The sequence below is a fragment of the Manihot esculenta genome, chromosome 10 (assembly GCF_001659605.2).
Source record: "Manihot esculenta cultivar AM560-2 chromosome 10, M.esculenta_v8, whole genome shotgun sequence".
NCBI classification, from domain to species: domain Eukaryota; kingdom Viridiplantae; phylum Streptophyta; class Magnoliopsida; order Malpighiales; family Euphorbiaceae; genus Manihot; species Manihot esculenta.
The window spans coordinates 1,566,368-1,584,076 of NC_035170.2; the positions used below are offsets into that span (position 1 = coordinate 1,566,368).

Genomic DNA, 17,709 nt, shown 5'->3' on the forward strand with positions numbered 1-17,709 from the left:
GCTCGCTTCTGCTTCTGACAAGGAGAAAGTCTCCAGTTCTCCAACTGGCTCTGTCCGAGCTTCCTTGTTCTCATCCCTGACCTCCAGGACTTCCGAGTCAAGTTCTTCTTCAGTTGAGCTCGGCTCTGCCACTGTGGCCAAGTATACAGCCCTTGCTTCTTCTTGGCAGCCCTTAACTATTCCCACTCCTCCCTCTGTTGGGAATTTGAGTGCCAGATACCGGATGCTAGTGACAGCCTCGAAATCGAACAACGCCGGCCTCCCCAGAATCACGTTGTAGCACAATGGGAGTTTAACCACCACAAATATCTCGTAGTGAGTGCGAGTTCTAGGTGCTTCTCCCAAGGTGACAGCCAGTTTCACCTTGCCCTCAACGAGCACCGGCGCTCCTCCAATCCCTTTGATTGGTGATCGGTCTCGGACCAGCTGCTCTTCGGGAATTCCCATCTGCTGGAAAACCCGATATGGCAACAGGTTAACTTTACTCCCATCATCTATCAGGACTTTCTTCACCCGAAAGTTATTGATGACAGCCTCAATGACTAACGCATCATCATGGGGCATCTGAATACCCTGTGCATCCTCTGGAGAGAAAGTGATGGTCGTGGGAGAATGCTCCATGATCTGCATGACTTCGCCGCTGCTGGTCTCCCCTTCTCGGTTTCTTTTCTTTCCTCGACGGTTCATCCGCCCTCCTGTTCCTCCAACAATCATATTGATGGTCCCGCTGGATCCGTCATTCACTGGCCCGGCTCCTGTTCTCCTCGGCGTCTGGGTTGCCTGTCCGGCCTGAGGCCTCTGCCCCTCCGGTTTTTTTACAAAGTTTTTGAGATGCCCCCTTTTTATCAGCCTCTCAATTTCCGTAATCAACTGAAAACAGTTATTTGTATTATGACCATGCGTCCAGTGATACTGGCAATACTTGTCAGGGTTTCTTTGATCCGCCTCCGACCTCATGGGCTTTGGCCACTGAAGGAATTCCTTATCCTGGACTGCCATGAGCACTTCGGCTCTGGAAGCGTTGAGAGGGGTCGGCTTTTCAGGGACCCAAGGCGGGAGCGTTCTTGGCTCAGGAACCCGCGGGTGGGGAGGAGGCCTTTGGTCCCTTCTCTCCCAGGCCTGCTTATACGGCTCATGCCTCTTCCCATGCTTCTTCTCATGTCTCTCCGGCCTTTTCTCCTCCGGGGCTTTGTCTTTTGCTGCCGTCCCCTTGGCAAATCTGCTCGTCACTAAGGCATCATCCTGCCTTATGTATTTCTCTGCTCTCTTCATTAACTCGGCCAGTGAGGTCGGAGGTTTCCTGCTCAAAGAGCCGAAGAATTCGGCAGAGGTTGTCCCCTTCTGCATGGCCTCTACTGCCCTTCCTTCGTCTAGCTCGGGAATCTGTAGGGCCTCCGTGTTGAAACGGGCAACGTATTCTCTAAGTGGTTCCCCTGCCTTCTGCCTCACGGTTTCCAGGTAGCTCGTCTTTCTATCTGCTGGCACCCCAGCTATAAACCGGCTAATGAAACGAGTAGCGAGGTCTCCAAAACTTTTGATGCTTCCGGCCTCCAGACTATTGAACCATGCTCGTGCTGGTCCCGAGAGTGTTGTAGGGAATACCTTACACATTAAGGCATCTGATAAAGTCTGCAACTCCATGAACGTCTTATAGTTCATGACGTGCTCCCTCGGGTTGCCAGCTCCGTCATAGGCTGCTGTTGATGGCATCATGAACTTCTTGGGGACAGTCTCTTGCTGTACCATCTTGGAGAAAGGAGAAGAAGTAGGTAAGGAGGTTAGGCTTTGATCTTTCTTACCTAGCTCGGCTAAGAGCTGTTCTTTCAACTTTTCTAACTTTTTGTTCATCTTCTCGTTTTCCGAACTGCATTCCTCTTTCTCCTCCGCTTCCGTTCCGGTCTCGACGGTTGTTTCAGCGGCACAGTTATCCACCTCCTCGTTGTCTATCCTTTCTTTGACTCTCCTCGCATGGGTTCGGGCTTGTGGTTCTTCGTCTTCTCCGGTATCATGACTGTTAGTTCGAAGATGGTCGGAGATGGGTCGAGGCTCATTGGTTCTGGGTTCCTCTACTACTGGGAGTGCATTCACTGGGGTGCTAAGACCCCTCTGTTGCATTATCTGCCCCAACCAGTGAGCAGTGGTTTGTAACTGGACAGCCATGGTTTGAATGTCCTGGTTGGACAGGGTCATAGGGGGAGCATTCCCTGCCAGGCTTGGCGAGGGATTAGGGGGAACAAGTGTTTGGTTATTCATCGTTGTTGGGCCAGAAAAAGAGAACTGCTGCCCTTCTTGAGCAGAGCTCATGTCATTAGGAAGGTTAAGATTACTTTCTTGGTGGTTTGCCATCGTGGATCTCAGTGGGTTTTGAAAGTGGAAACTCCGGTGATGAAAAGATCTCCTTCGTTTCCCACAGACGGCGCCAATTGATGATCTGAGATCCAATGGAATAGGGTTTTACAAGGGTTTTGTATTACAAGACAATGGTTAATACAACTTTCTCAGACTCCTCTCAAAAACTTAGTTTGTCTGGGGATGGTGCTCCCCTTTTATCCTTTCTGCTGGGCTCATGGTGACGTGTAAAGGCCTCTCCGTGATTGGGACACGCGTCTCTGGCATGCAGATTTGGGTGTACGAGGGTATCAGCCGCCTGCTCCATGCGTAACGGCCTCTGATTCTCCCCATGCGTACATCCGTATGGATCTGCCAGGCTGTCTGAGCTGGGTCTGACACTGGGCTGGGCTGAGAGTCGGACCAGATGCTGAGCCCAAGAGGAGAGGGCTTGCTTGGCGCGGGTTGGGCCGGCCTGGATGGAGGAGATGGGTGAGCCCGGCCTTTGAAGGCATACGGGTCAGGCTTGTCTCACGTGTGTGTGTGGGCCTCTGCTTGATGGGCTTTTGGCTATGGTCGAGGCCCTGGTTCGGGGTTAAGAAATCCAGCGGTTATCATAATAAATTGTAGTAATTTAAGTTTAATAATTTAGTTATTTAATATTTATAACAATTGATTTAAAATATTAAAATCACAATTTTATTTTTATTATATTTTAATTATTTATATTTATTAATTTTTTATAATTATTTGAATTAATAAAATTTTAATTTGATAATATTTTATACAATTAATTTTATTAATTTTTTAATTATTTTATATTTTTATTCCCGTTAATATTTTTTATAATAATTTTAATCAATTATATATATTTATTCTATATAATTATTCAAGTATTTATAATTAAATTATATCAGTTATAATTTTATAAAATTATCAGATAAATAAATAATAATATTGTGAGATAATAAAAATTTTTTATATGATTTTTTATTATAAAATTATTGCTATATAATAAAACTGATTTTTTTTAATTGTCAAAATATCTTTTTGTATGATGCTTACTATATTTTTATAAATATATTTTTAATATTTTATTTATTATTAAAATAAAAAATATAATAAAATTTTTTAATAATAAAAATATAATAAATTTTTATTATAATATCAATAATATAATATATTAAAAAGTAGTAAGACATGCCATATAATAGTAATAATAAATATAATAAAAATTATATTTATTATATTAAAAAATAATAAGAAATTAAAAGGTTATACATTAATAGAATTAAAAAAATAAAAAATTATATTTATTATATACATTAATTATTATTTTATATAGAAATAAAATTATAAATATATAAAAAATTATAAATAACTGAAATAACTGAAATCACTGTGGACTGCGAAATAACTGAAATCATTCCTGCTAATAATAATAGCCTTTATAAAAGTCAAGAGTCAAGTCCTCGTTATTTCCTGGTAGCCACCACGTACAAGTTGCCATCTTTATGTAACAATATCTTTCGTTAATATAATTCCCTCATCCTCTAAAGATTCAAAACCACATCTTCATCCTCACTGGAAATGGAACTTACAGGAACCTTAGCTCCATTTTGGCCTTCTTCTATCCTTCTTCTTCATTTCTTTTTCTTATTTTTTTTAACCATATTATGCCCACAACAAGCTGATTGTCTCACTCAATTGGGAAACGAGACTGATAAGCTTGCTCTTCTGGAATTCAAAGCCCAGATAACCAATGATCCAAATGGCTTCTTCAGGTTATGGAATGATTCTGTTCACTTCTGCAAATGGCAAGGAGTTGCTTGTGGCCGCAAACATCAGAGAGTTAGGTCTCTAGATCTCAACGACTTGAGCTTGTCAGGGACCGTATCACCTCACGTAGGGAATCTTACTTTCTTGAGGTACTTGGGTCTTGCAAGCAACAATTTCCATGGAGAAATTCCTAAAGAAATTGGTCAGCTATTCCGCTTGAGAATTATCGAAATGCGGAACAACTCATTGAGTGGTGAAATTCCAGGGGACATCAGCAACTGCTCAGAGCTCAGGGTTATGAGTTTGATTAAGAACAACTTAGCAGGGAATATACCATCTCAGCTAGGCTCTTTAAAGAAGCTTGTAGTTCTTTATCTGGGCGGAAATAAACTCACAGGAGAGATCCCACATTCCCTTGGCAATCTTTCATCTCTCCAAGACTTTTTCTTATCAGATAATCATTTGCAGGGAAAGATTCCGACAGGATTGGGACAGTTAAGGAACTTAACAGTCTTTGCTGTCGGAGCAAATAATCTGAGTGGTACAATACCTCCTGCTCTTTACAATATCTCATCTATCACTACCTTTGAGACTACAAACAATCAATTCACTGGAAGTCTCCCAGCAAACTTAGGCCTAACTCTGCCGAACTTGCAAGAACTGTTCTTTGCTCAAAATGAATATTTTGGAAGTATTCCAGAATCATTGGCCAATGCTTCTCGGCTTCGGCTTATTGACATCTCGAACAACAGTTTCACAGGGCAATTCCCAACCGATCTGGGATATCTCAAGGGACTTGAATCGCTTCATTTGGAGTTCAATTTCTTTGGCAGTAACACAAGTCAAGATTTGAGTTTTGTACCATCTCTTGCCAACTGCAGCAATCTGCAACAACTATATTTTGATGGAAACAATTTTGGTGGTGCATTGCCTAGCTCCATTGGCAATCTGTCTAATCTTGTGCAGTTAGGCTTCGGACGGAATCCAATATCAGGAACAATCCCAGAAGAGGTAGGCAATCTTGTCAATTTGTATCGATTAGATATGGATAGAAACCTTTTTTCTGGTAGTATCCCCATTTCTTTTGGAAAGTTACAAAAGCTGGAAAGGCTAACTTTAAATCAAAATCTACTTTCCGGAGAAATACCAGCTTCCCTTGGTAATATTACCACGCTATATTGGCTTGAATTAGAAGGAAACAAATTCCAAGGAAATATAACCCCAAGTCTTGGAAGATGCAGAAATCTTCGTTTCCTAGATGTGTCAAGAAATAAACTCACAGGCTTCATACCCAAAGAAATCCTTGGCCTTTCTTCTCTATCGGAAACTCTTAACTTATCACAGAACTCATTGACAGGTCCCTTGCCCATAGAAGTTGGCAGCTTGAGAAGTATTAATGCATTAGATGTCTCAGAGAACAAACTCTCTGGGGAAATTCCCCGAACAATAGGTGACTTATCTAGGCTAGAAATCCTTAACATGCAGGGTAACTTCCTGCAAGGATCCATTCCCTCAATTTTTGATTCCTTGAGAGGTCTCCAACGAATAGATCTGTCAAGAAACAACTTGTCAGGAAATATTCCAAATGAGCTAGAGAAGCTTATGTTCTTGCAATATTTGAACCTTTCTTTCAATAACTTTGAGGGTGAGGTACCAAAAACTGGAGTTTTCAGCAATGCAAATGCATTTTCCCTTGTTGGAAATAAAAATCTTTGTGGAGGTATCCCAGAATTGCAGCTGCCAGCTTGTCCTGGCAAAGAAGAAAAACGCAGAAGGCCTTCCATTGTCATAGTCCTCACTACAACCATCAGTTCATTTATCCTTGTCGTGATAGCTACGTCCTTTTATCTTTTCTACCGACGAAAGTCAAAAAGGAATCCTATTTCCTCGCCTTTTATGGTGGATAAGCTTCCTCAAATTTCATATGGGGAACTCTTGAAAGCAACTGATGGATTCTCTTCAGAAAACTTGATTGGACAAGGAAGTTTTGGCTCAGTATATAAAGGAAGTCTTGTTCAGCAAGGAGAAGGTTTGGTGGCTGTAAAGGTACTCAACCTTCAGCAACATGGCGCTTCCAAGAGCTTCATTTCGGAGTGTAATGCATTGAAAAACATCAGGCATCGGAATCTTGTTAAAATCTTGACGTATTGCTCAAGCATTGATTTTAAAGGCAACGATTTCAAAGCTCTAGTGTTTACGTATTTGGCGAATGGCAGTCTGGAAATGCGGTTGCATCCACAAGAAAATGGTAACAGCCAGACAAAGGAATTAAATTTTCTTCAGAGACTATGCATTGCCATTGATGTGGCTTCTGCATTACATTATCTTCATGACCTTTGTGAAACGCCAATCGTTCACTGTGACCTGAAGCCTAGCAATATTCTTCTTGACAATGACATGACTGCTCATGTTGGTGACTTTGGATTAGCAAGGCTCATTTCTGAAAGCACCAGCAACTCTTCTCAAAGCCAAATCTTCTCAACTGGTATAAAGGGAACAATTGGCTACATGGCTCCAGGTAATATTTTGCACACTTCTTTCTTCTTTAATAGACACATATAGTAACTCTACGATCTTGATCATATTTTAATATAACTGGAGTTGTATGAATTACAGAATATGGAGTAGGCAGCAACGTGACAACTTATGGAGACGTGTATAGCTACGGAATACTCTTGCTAGAGATGTTCACAGGAAAGAGACCAACGCATGAAATTTTCACAGATGGTTTAGATCTCCACAACTTTGTTAAGGCAAAGCTCCCAGGACAAGTCAGGCAGGTTGTGGATCCCACATTATTCACTCCAGGAGAAGTGGAGGGAGCAACAACGGCAGCAGCAGAAAATATGGATGATTGTGAATGTATTGAGGATAGTGTAGAAGAATGTGTTGTATCAGTGCTTCAAATTGGACTGGCATGCTCTGCAGAAGTTCCACAAGATCGAATGAATATGAGGGATGTAACAAGCAAACTAAATTCCATCAGGGTTTCCTTCACAGGGACCAGAAACTAGCTTCATATGGATTTGATATGGCTTCCAGAATGAGTTATAGAGACTGAGAACATTGCAGTTTTTTCCTGTTCACGAAAAATAATTGAAGCTTTTGGCGATGTTAGAGGCTCTGAAGCTTGCTATTTTAGATGCAGTGTTCCATGACCTATATTTTCTGTAATAGCCCAATTTTAGGCTTAAATAAATTTTGACTATATCTTTCACGGAATCCAAAATGGTCCGTAATTTTGAGCTACTTATATAAAATTACATTCTTTTAATTTTAAATATTTTAATATCGTAATTTTGTTATGCCAGATATAATCACTAAATTAAAATTAATCACAGTTAAATATTATAGTTTAATAGTATTTTAAGTAATTTTATTTATTTTGCGGATAAAAAAAAGCGGGTAGACTTTTTTTATAAATTTATTAATCTCATATAATTTTTAAGATAAAATGCAGGGCTTTGATATTAATAATAAGATATTGATTAAAACTGATTTAATAATTTTAATTATATTTTTAATTTAATATTTTTTGAGGGGATGCTACATTTTCAATGACGAACTTAATGCATTCATATTATTTTGATTGGGAAACGTCGTCTTATGAATGTGAACTACGGTAGCGTCTGTCTGGGGTTAGTAGAATCTTGAACTAGTCCTTGTAATAATCTCTTCCATTATTGACATTAAAAAGTCAAAGTCAAGACTCATTTTATTTTTGTTAGCCAATTAGCTTTAACTGTCCTTGTAATGGTAAGATAAATATCTAAAATTCCAAATTATTAATTTTAAATCTAAGTATTTAAATACAGTATTAAATTATTTATATTTGTAGTTGATTTTTGATGTAAATGATGATTTTATTATTTAAATTAATTTTAACTAGAGTTAATTAAAAAAATCTCAAAAGATAAATATAAAATAATTAAATTTTTAAACAAGGGGATCGTAAATTAGATGATAATTTAATTAAATTTATTTTATAGCTTGTTAAAAAAAAATCTCAAAAGATAATAAACATGCAATAAAATTAAATTTTTTAAAGTCAATATTGTATTAACTGCATACTTAAATATTAGGTATATCTATGGAGCTTATTGAACGAGAGTAAAAAAAATTAATTAAATTGAATTAATTTAAAGTTTTACTTTAATTTTTAATTTTTTTTATTTTATTTGATTTTTATTTTAAAATAATTTCGATTATTTTAAATCTGTTTCGATGAAAATAAATCAGTAAAATTGAATCGATTAGTGATAATAATATATTATTTTTAATAATATAGAGATTAGATCATAATTAATATTTAAATATTTTAATTAAATTTTATATTACTAAAAATAAAGTATAAAAAATAAAAAACATATTTAAAAGTTTAATGAATTAAATTAAATAAATCAATTCGATTTAAATTAAATTTTATTTAAAATTAATTCAATTCAATTTTATAAATATTAAAATTTTAATTTTTAATTTTAAATTGAACCGATCGAATGATATTTCTTATATAAGTGTTTTTTTTTTAATGTTGTGTTTATAATTTTTCAATTAGATAAAAATAAAAATAATTGATGCATATACCCTTAGTACACCTCAATTGTATCTTGTATCATTGAGGCACACAAATATTGTGCGGTCCACGTGATTTTAGTAAATCCATAAAGTGTGTCTGAAGATCAAGGTGGATCTAGTTGAGTCATTATATTTTTCCAAAAATTTAACAAAATTTACAATTTAATTTTTATTTTTTTAGCAATAAATAATTTAATTCATGAAATTTTTATTTTGATAATAAAATAATTCTTTTATTAATTTTATTATTAGTAACTGAGGTATCAATATAATTATAAAAACATTATTGTAAATATTAAAATTATAAGAATTAAAATATTATAAATTGTTAAAATTAAAGAGATTAAATTATTATAATAATAAAATTAAAAAACTTAAATTATTATACCCTACAGTGAGTTTTAATTGCACTATTTTATTAATTGAATGAGATTTTAAAAATTAAATTATTTCCCATTAAAAGTAACAAAGTCTAAGTTGTGTGTTTTTTTAAATTTCAAGAAAATGAGAAATATATTATAATTTTTCTTTTTTATTCTTAAATGTCTGAAAAGCTGCTTACAAGTCTTTGTCGTTAATAAATGTGCTTGCAGACAGCTCCACGAGTTGGCTTCTTATAACAATCTCTATATTAATTTCCTTATCCATTTGCATCCTCACCAAGAAAAAATGGAACTTGCAGGCACCAGCTTAGCACCATCTTTGCCTTCCAGAATCCTTCATTTTCATTTGTTTTTCTTAATTTTTGCAACCATACTATGTTTCCAACCTGCTCATTGTCTCTCTAAGTTGGGAAATGAGACTGATAAGCTTGCTCTTCTGCAATTCAAAGCCAAGATAAGCAATGATCCAAATGGCATATTGAGCTCATGGAATGACTCTGTCAGCTTCTGCAAATGGCAAGGAGTTACTTGTGGCTCCAAACATCAGAGAGTTACGTCTCTAAATCTGCAGGGGTTGAGCTTATCGGGGACTATTTCTCCACATGCAGGGAATCTCACATTCTTGAGGTTTCTCAGCCTAGGCGACAACAGATTTCATGGAGAAATTCCTCAAGAAGTTGGTTACCTCTTCCGATTGGGACATTTCAACCTGAGCAATAACCAGTTGGGTGGTGAAATTCCAGGTAACATCAGCAGTTGCTCAGAGCTCAGGCTTCTAGATTTGATTAATAACAACTTGGTGGGAAAAGTACCTGCTGAGCTAGGATCTTTAAAGAAGCTTGTGATTCTTTTCATTGGTGAAAATAGTCTCACGGGAAAGATCCCAAATTCGTTAGGAAATCTTTCATCCCTCCAAATGATTTACTTGGCAGAAAATCATTTGCAGGGAAAGATTCCAAATGAATTCGGACAGTTAACAAGCCTAACTTTGCTTGAGCTCGGGGTTAATAATCTGAGTGGCATGATACCTCCTCCACTTTATAATATCTCATCTATCACTTCCATTGGCACGACATTTAATCAATTAAGTGGGAGTCTCCCAGCAAACATAGGCCTAACTCTTCCTAACCTGGAACAACTGTTTTTGGCTCAAAATGAATATTTTGGAAGTATTCCAGAATCATTGGCCAATGCTTCTCGGCTTCGGCTTATTGACATCTCGAACAACAGTTTCACAGGGCAATTCCCAACCGATCTGGGATATCTCAAGGGACTTGAATCGCTTCATTTGGAGTTCAATTTCTTTGGCAGTAACACAAGTCAAGATTTGAGTTTCTTACCATCTCTTGCCAACTGCAGCAATCTGCAACAACTATACTTTGATGGAAACAATTTTGGTGGTGCATTGCCTAGCTCCATTGGCAATCTGTCTAATCTTGTGCAGTTAGGCTTCGGACGGAATCCAATATCAGGAACAATCCCAGAAGAGGTAGGCAATCTTGTCAATTTGTATCGATTAGATATGGATAGAAACCTTTTTTCTGGTAGTATCCCCATTTCTTTTGGAAAGCTACAAAAGCTGGAACGTCTAACCTTAAATCAAAATCTACTTTCTGGTGAAATTCCAGCGTTCCTGGGCAACATTACGAAGCTATATTGGCTTCAGTTAGAAGGAAACAGATTCCAAGGAAATATTACTCCAAGCCTTGGAAACTGCGAAAACCTTCGATTTCTAGATGTATCAAGAAATAAACTAATGGGCAGCATACCCAAACAAATCTTTGGTCTTTCTTCTTTATCAGGAACTCTTAACTTATCACAGAACTCATTGTCAGGTTCTTTACCCTCAGAAGTTGGCAACTTGAAAAGTGTTAATGCATTAGATGTATCAGAGAACAAAATCTATGGGGAAATTCCAAAGACAATAGGTGATTGTTCCAGGCTAGAAATCCTTTACATGCAGGGAAACTTCCTGCAAGGAGCCATTCCCTCGTCTTTTGATTCTTTGAGAGGTCTCCAACAGATAGATTTGTCAAGAAACAACTTGTCAGGAAATATTCCAAAAGAGCTAGATATTAGAGATAAGGGTTGGTTGTTAATATTGATAGTTGTACAGATAGATATTGTTATATTTAAACTTGTAATTCTGGTAGAATAGATAACAACACTCACGTGTATACTCTGTATAAATAGATTCAAGTTATGTTAATAAAGATTAAGCCTTACAGAATTGTCATGGTATCAGAGCCTTAATTAGGTTTAGCAACCATGGGTGATACATCGCCAAAAGATCAGAGTCCTGTCAAATTCCCTTCTGCTTCTTCGTCTTCTTCTTCTTCTTCGATTCTTGCTTCTTTGTCTTCTGTCCCTAATGTTAGTAATCAACTCTCTGTTAAACTAAATTCCACCAATTATATTTTGTGGAAGACTCAGATGTTGCCGATTTTGAGGGGTTATAATTTGGAGAACCATATTGATAAGAATTTTACGCCGCCACCTTCTACTCTCAATGGTCAGTCCAATCCAGAGTTTACTACGTGGTATTTTGAAGATCAAATTGTGTTGGGTTGGATTAATTCTTCTTTATCAGAATCTATGTTGGCAGATGTTGTTGGAGTTTCATCTGCGTTGGAAGCTTGGACGTGTTTAGAAGCATCTTTTGCTGCTGGTTGTCGAACTCAAACTCGACATCTGAAGAGTGCGATTCATCACTTACAGCGCAATACTACTGAATCTATTGAGGCTTATTTGCTTCGTGCTCGAACATTGTTGAATCAGCTTCGTGCTCTTCAAGGAACTATGGCAGATGAGGACTTTGTTGGTGCTATTCTTGATGGGCTCGGACAAGATTATCGCCCTTTTACTAGATCGATTGAAGCTCGGCTGCAACCTGTTTCATTCAATGAGCTTCGGGGACTATTGCTTTCTGAAGAACAACAACTTCAAAAGTTTGATGCTACTGTTCACATGTCTCCTGCTACTGCTCTCTATAGCAGTCGAGATACTTCTGTATATCGTCAACAGTCTGGAAATCGTGGCAGAGGTGGCCGGTCTGGGCGTGGTGGAGGTGGACGCTATTATGGTGGTGGTCGATCTTCGGGTAGTGGTCGCATGTCTGATTTCCGTCAATCTGATTCTTTTTCGAAGAACTCCACATCTGCTGGGTCTGTTATTTGTTACAATTGTAACGGTACTGGCCATATGTCTCGTCAATGTCCCAGTCCGCGAAAGACGCCTCAAGCTCATCATGTTGCACCAAGCTCACAGGCGGCTCAGCCATGGATTGTTGATTCTGGTGCTACACATCATCTTACAGGAGCACTGAATAACTTATCGATTGACGCCGAGTACACTGGTCCTGATGAGGTTATGGTGAGCAATGGTAATTCTATTCCTATTTCACATGTTGGCAACACTGTTTTTTGTGACAATTCTAGGTTTCGCTTGAACAATATTTTATATTCGTCTCAATCACCGTTTAGTTTACTCTCTGCGAATTCCTTTGCACGTGATAATTGTGTCTCACTCGAATTATTTCCTGATTATTTTCTTGTTAAGGATATCCGCACGAGGCGAGTTCTTCACAAAGGCCCAGTTGATCGTGGTTTATACAAGTTCTTCCCTGTCAAGAGTTCTTTAATTTCTGCTCATCATGTTTCTTTCCGTTGTTGGCATTCTAGATTGGGTCATGCCCATGATAAAGCTGTTATTTCTACTTTGAAATCAAATAATATTGCTTGTTCCGTTAATAAAAATTCTTTGTGTTCAGCTTGTTGCGTTTCTAAATCTCATCGGTTACCTTATTCTTCTTCTAATTATGTCGCTTCAGCTCCTCTTGAGTTAATATGTTCTGATGTGTGGGGACCTGCTCCAGTTGTTTCTTCTAATGGTAATCGGTATTATGTTCTATTCTACGATCATTTTAGTAAATATTCCTGGATTTATTGTTTACAACACAAGTCCGATGTTTATGCGACCTTCGTTAAGTTTAAAGCTTTTGTTGAGAAATTTTTTGATTCAAAGATTAAAATTTTTCAATGTGATTGGGGTGGTGAGTTTAGGTCGTTGGTTCCTTTTCTGTCTGACAATGGTATTTCGTTGAGAGTGTCTTGTCCTCATACTCCACAACAAAATGGGTGTGTTGAGCGTAAACATCGTCATGTGGTTGAGACAGGTCTTGCTTTACTTAATCATGCTTCTGTTCCTCTTCAATTTTGGGATTATGCTTTTGAGACTGCTGTATATGCGATTAATAGACTTGTCACACCTTTGTTGCCTCACATGTCACCATTTGCTTGGTTGTTTGGAAAACAACCAAATTTACATGCTTTGAGGACTTTTGGTTGTATTTGTTATCCTTTTACTAGACCCTACAATAAAAATAAACTGGTAAATCGGTCTGTTATGTGCTTGTTTGTCGGCTATAGCACTATACACAAAGGATACAAATGTTTGGATGTTGTTAGAAATCGGCTCTATATTTCGCGTGATGTTGTTTTTGATGAGTTAAATTATTATTTTCCAAAGCAGCAGGTTGCAGCACCTGGTTTATCACGATTCGTTCAAAATATGGAGTCTGGGATTTTAGGTCCTCCACCGGCGCCACTTAATAAAACATGCATAATTTTTCCACCACTAACTAATGCGAGTTTGCAGGATCCTTCTCTTGGTTTTCCTTCTTTCCAACCAGTGACACCAACTAATACTTCTGCTTCTCTCGAGTTAGTTGATTTCGTGGCTCCAAGAGGAGAGTTGCAGGAAGCTGGTTCGACTGTTTTGCCAGCAGATGCTTCTGACCGTTTCGTGCCGTCGGTGACACTTCCTGTTTCATCCTCCACTGCTGTTAGTAATGTTCATCCAATGCAGACCAGGTCAAAAACCGGGAATTCAAGACCAAAACTCTTAGCAGCCATTACACCTCCAAGGCAGCCAGGTAGTGTCTCTGAAGCTAAGAAATTTAAAGAATGGCGTGCGGCCATGGATGATGAGTTAAATTCTCTCATTAAGCTTGGCACTTGGGACTTAGTTGTGCCACCAAAGGATGCTAATCTTGTTGGTTGCAAATGGGTTTTTCGGGTAAAGGAGAATGCTGATGGCTCTATTGCTCGCTACAAGGCACGGTTAGTAGCTAAAGGGTTTCATCAACGACCGGGTGTTGATTATTTAGAAACATTCTCTCCGGTTGTAAAACCTACAACTATTCGTTTAGTTCTTGGGATTGCTGTTACTAATAAATGGACAGTTACACAGTATGATGTCTCGAATGCTTTTCTCCATGGCACATTGGATGAAGATGTGTATATGGTTCAACCTCCTGGGTTTGTTGATTCTTCTAAGCCGAATTATGTGTGTAAGTTACATCGCTCGTTGTATGGCTTAAAGCAAGCTCCAAGGCAGTGGAATAATTGCTTAAAAGAGGCTTTGATCAGTTGTGGTTTTGTTCAATCTCACTTGGATCATTCTCTTTTTGTTCTTCGAAGTGGTGCTTCTGTTTTATATTGTTTAACTTATGTTGACGATTTGTTATTGACGGGAAATGATTTAAAAATGGCCTCCGATGTTGAAGGCAAATTGGGTGATCGTTTTTTGTTAAAAAATTTGGGCCAATTGAATTATTTTTTGGGAGTGCAGGCCACATGGAAGGGTAATTCTTTGTTTTTGTCTCAAACAAAGTATATTAATGATCTACTTCATAGAGTACAAATGACCAGCTCTAAGGCTGTCTCCACTCCAGCTGCTGTCACTCATTCTAAGTCCACTGAATTGACCACGGCTTTCTCTGATACAACACTCTACAGAAGTACGCTAGGCCGCCTTCAGTATCTATCTTTCACCCGTCCTGAAATTGGTTACTCCGTTAATAAGCTTGCTCAATATATGCATTCTCCAATGGTCTCGCATTGGCAGGAAGTTAAGCGGATCTTACGATATTTGCAAGGTACTGCTGGTTTTGGAATAACAATTTCTCCAACCTCTTTAACTAAGTTAAATGCTTACAGTGATGCCGATTGGGCAGGATCGGTTGATGATAGAAAGTCAACAACGGGTTATGCCATTTATCTTGGATGTAATCTTGTTTCGTGGAGTTCTCGCAAGCAAAAAAGTGTCTCTCGTTCTTCGACGGAAGCAGAATATAGGGCACTTGCCAATACTACTTCTGAGGTCATTTGGATTCAAAACATGATGGCAGAGCTTGGAATTACAGTTCAGATTCCCTTATTATGGTGTGATAATTTGGGTGCAACTAATTTAACTGTTAATCCTGTTTATCATAGTCGAATGAAGCATGTTCAAATTGACGTTCATTTTGTTCGGGATCAAGTTGCTCAAAAGAAACTGACTGTTTGTTATCTTTCCACTAAAGATCAAATAGCCGACATTTTAACAAAACCACTTTCTAAAGGACGTTTTCTACAGCTGCGGGACAAGTTAACTATCTCTTCACCAGGATAGATTAACTTGTGGGGGCATATTAGAGATAAGGGTTGGTTGTTAATATTGATAGCTGTACAGATAGATATTGTTATATTTAAACTTGTAATTCTGGTAGAATAGATAACAACACTCACGTGTATACTCTGTATAAATAGATTCAAGTTATGTTAATAAAGATTAAGCCTTACAGAATTGTCACTAGAAAAGCTCTTCTTCTTGAAATATTTGAATCTTTCTTTCAACAATCTTGAGGGTGAGGTACCAAAAACAGGAGTCTTCAAAAATGCAAGTGCGTTTTCGCTCATTGGGAATAGAAACCTTTGTGGAGGTATTGCAGAACTGCAGCTGCCAGCATGTCCTATCAAAGAAGAAAAAGACAGAGGGCCTTCCATTGTCATAGTCCTCACCACAACCATCAGTTCTTTTCTCTTTGTCGTGATAGCCGCATTCTTATGTCTTTTCTATTGGCAAAAGTCAAAAAATAGTCCAACTTCCTCAACTTTCACAGTCGATGAACTTTCTCGAATTTCATATGGAGAACTATTGAAAGCAACTGACAGATTCTCTTCAGAAAACTTAATTGGACAGGGCAGTTTTGGCTCAGTATATAAAGGAACACTTGATCAGCAAGGGAAATGTTTTGTTGCTATAAAGGTACTCAACCTTCAGCAACATGGAGCTTCCAAGAGCTTCATTGCTGAGTGCAAAGCATTGAAAAATATCAGACATCGGAATCTTGTTAAGATCTTGACGTACTGCTCCAGCATTGATTTTAAAGGCAATGATTTCAAAGCTCTAGTGTTCAATTTCATGGAAAATGGGAGCTTGGAAATTTGGTTGCATCCAGAAGAAAATGGTAATAATCAAACCAGGAAATTAGACTTTCTTCAGAGACTATATATTGCCATTGATGTTGCTTCTGCGTTGCATTATCTTCATGACCATTGTGAAAAACCAATTGTTCACTGCGATTTGAAGCCGAGCAATATTCTTCTTGACACTGACATGACTGCTCATGTTGGTGACTTCGGATTAGCAAAGCTCCTTGCTGAAAGCGCCAATAGTCCTTCTCAAAGCCAGACTTTGTCAACTGGGATAAAGGGAACAATTGGCTACATGGCTCCAGGTAATACTTCCCAAATTTCTTGGATAAATAACTACATGTATCAGCATGGCATATGATGCATGATGAGGGGGAAACAAGAGGAAGAAACCATTCTGATTTCTGAGACCTCTTAAACTTTGCATGTATTTATCCCTGAATTTTCACTGCAGACAATATGAAAAGATGAATGCATCCCATATTATTTTATAGATAGAATAGTAAGTGTGTCAATCTTGATAAAATTTTAATGGAATTGGAGACATGAAATGCAGAATATGGAGTAGGCAGCAGTGTGACAACTTATGGAGATGTCTACAGCTTTGGAATACTCTTGCTAGAGATGTTCACAGGAAAGAGACCAACTCATGATGTGTTTACAGATGGTTTAGATCTCCACAACTTTGTAAAGGCTAAGCTCCCAAGACAAGTGATGCAGGTCGTGGATCCCACCTTACTCACTCCAGGAGAAGTGGGGGCAGCTAAAGCAGCAGCAGCAGAAAATATGGACAATGATGGAAGTATTGACGATAGTGTACGAGAATATGTTGTATCAGTCCTGCAAATTGGACTCAAATGCTCCACAGAAGTGCCAAAAGATCGAATGAGTATGAAGGATGCAACAAGCAAACTAAATGACATCAAGGACACTTTCCTTCATAGACATCAGAAAATAGTTCAAAATGGAAGCACAATGCAACAGCCACAACAACAGTAAGCTACGAAGCACAATGAAAGTAATGTTGATATTGAAAATTTAAGGCTGCAGAGGTGCAATGTGCAAAAATGTAATCTATCAGTCCTCATAATAGAACTTGCATGATCTGCAGAACTACCAGGAGGAAGTTACAAGAACAACTAAATATCCTTACAGACTTTAAAATCATAGAAATTGAAAGTAAACATCGAAGCACAATACTTTGGCAACAGAGTATAGAAAGCATAAGAGGGTAAAATTCTTCAATCAAGAGTCTGAAAAGATCTCCAGACTTTGATTGATTACAAATATAAAAATAATTTAAAATTAATTATTGATAAGGCAGATATCAAAAACGTTTTGTATATCTAATATTTTCTTAAATTTTAAACTAGTCTCACGTTGGTTTA

The 17,709-nt window shown here is 37.8% G+C and overlaps 2 protein-coding genes across 2 annotated transcripts; both read left to right on the forward strand.

Annotated features, from left to right (window-relative positions):
• The first annotated feature begins 3,864 nt into the window (after positions 1-3,864).
• On the forward strand, positions 3,865-7,345 carry LOC122724892 (putative receptor-like protein kinase At3g47110). Its single transcript, XM_043960915.1, has 2 exons — positions 3,865-6,625; positions 6,724-7,345. The coding sequence occupies exons 1-2, from the start codon at positions 3,919-3,921 to the stop codon at positions 7,119-7,121; spliced, it is 3,105 nt and encodes a 1,034-aa protein (XP_043816850.1). The 5' UTR covers positions 3,865-3,918; the 3' UTR covers positions 7,122-7,345.
• A 1,987-nt stretch (positions 7,346-9,332) lies between these two features.
• Positions 9,333-17,483, forward strand: LOC110608106 (putative receptor-like protein kinase At3g47110). Its single transcript, XM_043960914.1, has 3 exons — positions 9,333-11,137; positions 15,703-16,626; positions 16,878-17,483. Exons 1-3 carry the CDS (start codon positions 9,352-9,354, stop codon positions 17,318-17,320), a joined length of 3,153 nt encoding a protein of 1,050 aa, XP_043816849.1. The 5' UTR covers positions 9,333-9,351; the 3' UTR covers positions 17,321-17,483.
• The last annotated feature ends 226 nt before the right edge of the window (positions 17,484-17,709 follow it).

Coding starts and splice junctions, on each gene's coding strand:
- LOC122724892 (XM_043960915.1), top strand. CDS start 3,919: ATGGAACTTACAGGAACCTTAGCTCCATTTTGGCCTTCTTCTATCCTT. Junction 6,626..6,723: donor AATTGGCTACATGGCTCCAG/GTAATATTTTGC, acceptor TATGAATTACAG/AATATGGAGTAGGCAGCAAC.
- LOC110608106 (XM_043960914.1), top strand. CDS start 9,352: ATGGAACTTGCAGGCACCAGCTTAGCACCATCTTTGCCTTCCAGAATC. Junction 11,138..15,702: donor AAATATTCCAAAAGAGCTAG/ATATTAGAGATA, acceptor AATTGTCACTAG/AAAAGCTCTTCTTCTTGAAA. Junction 16,627..16,877: donor AATTGGCTACATGGCTCCAG/GTAATACTTCCC, acceptor CATGAAATGCAG/AATATGGAGTAGGCAGCAGT.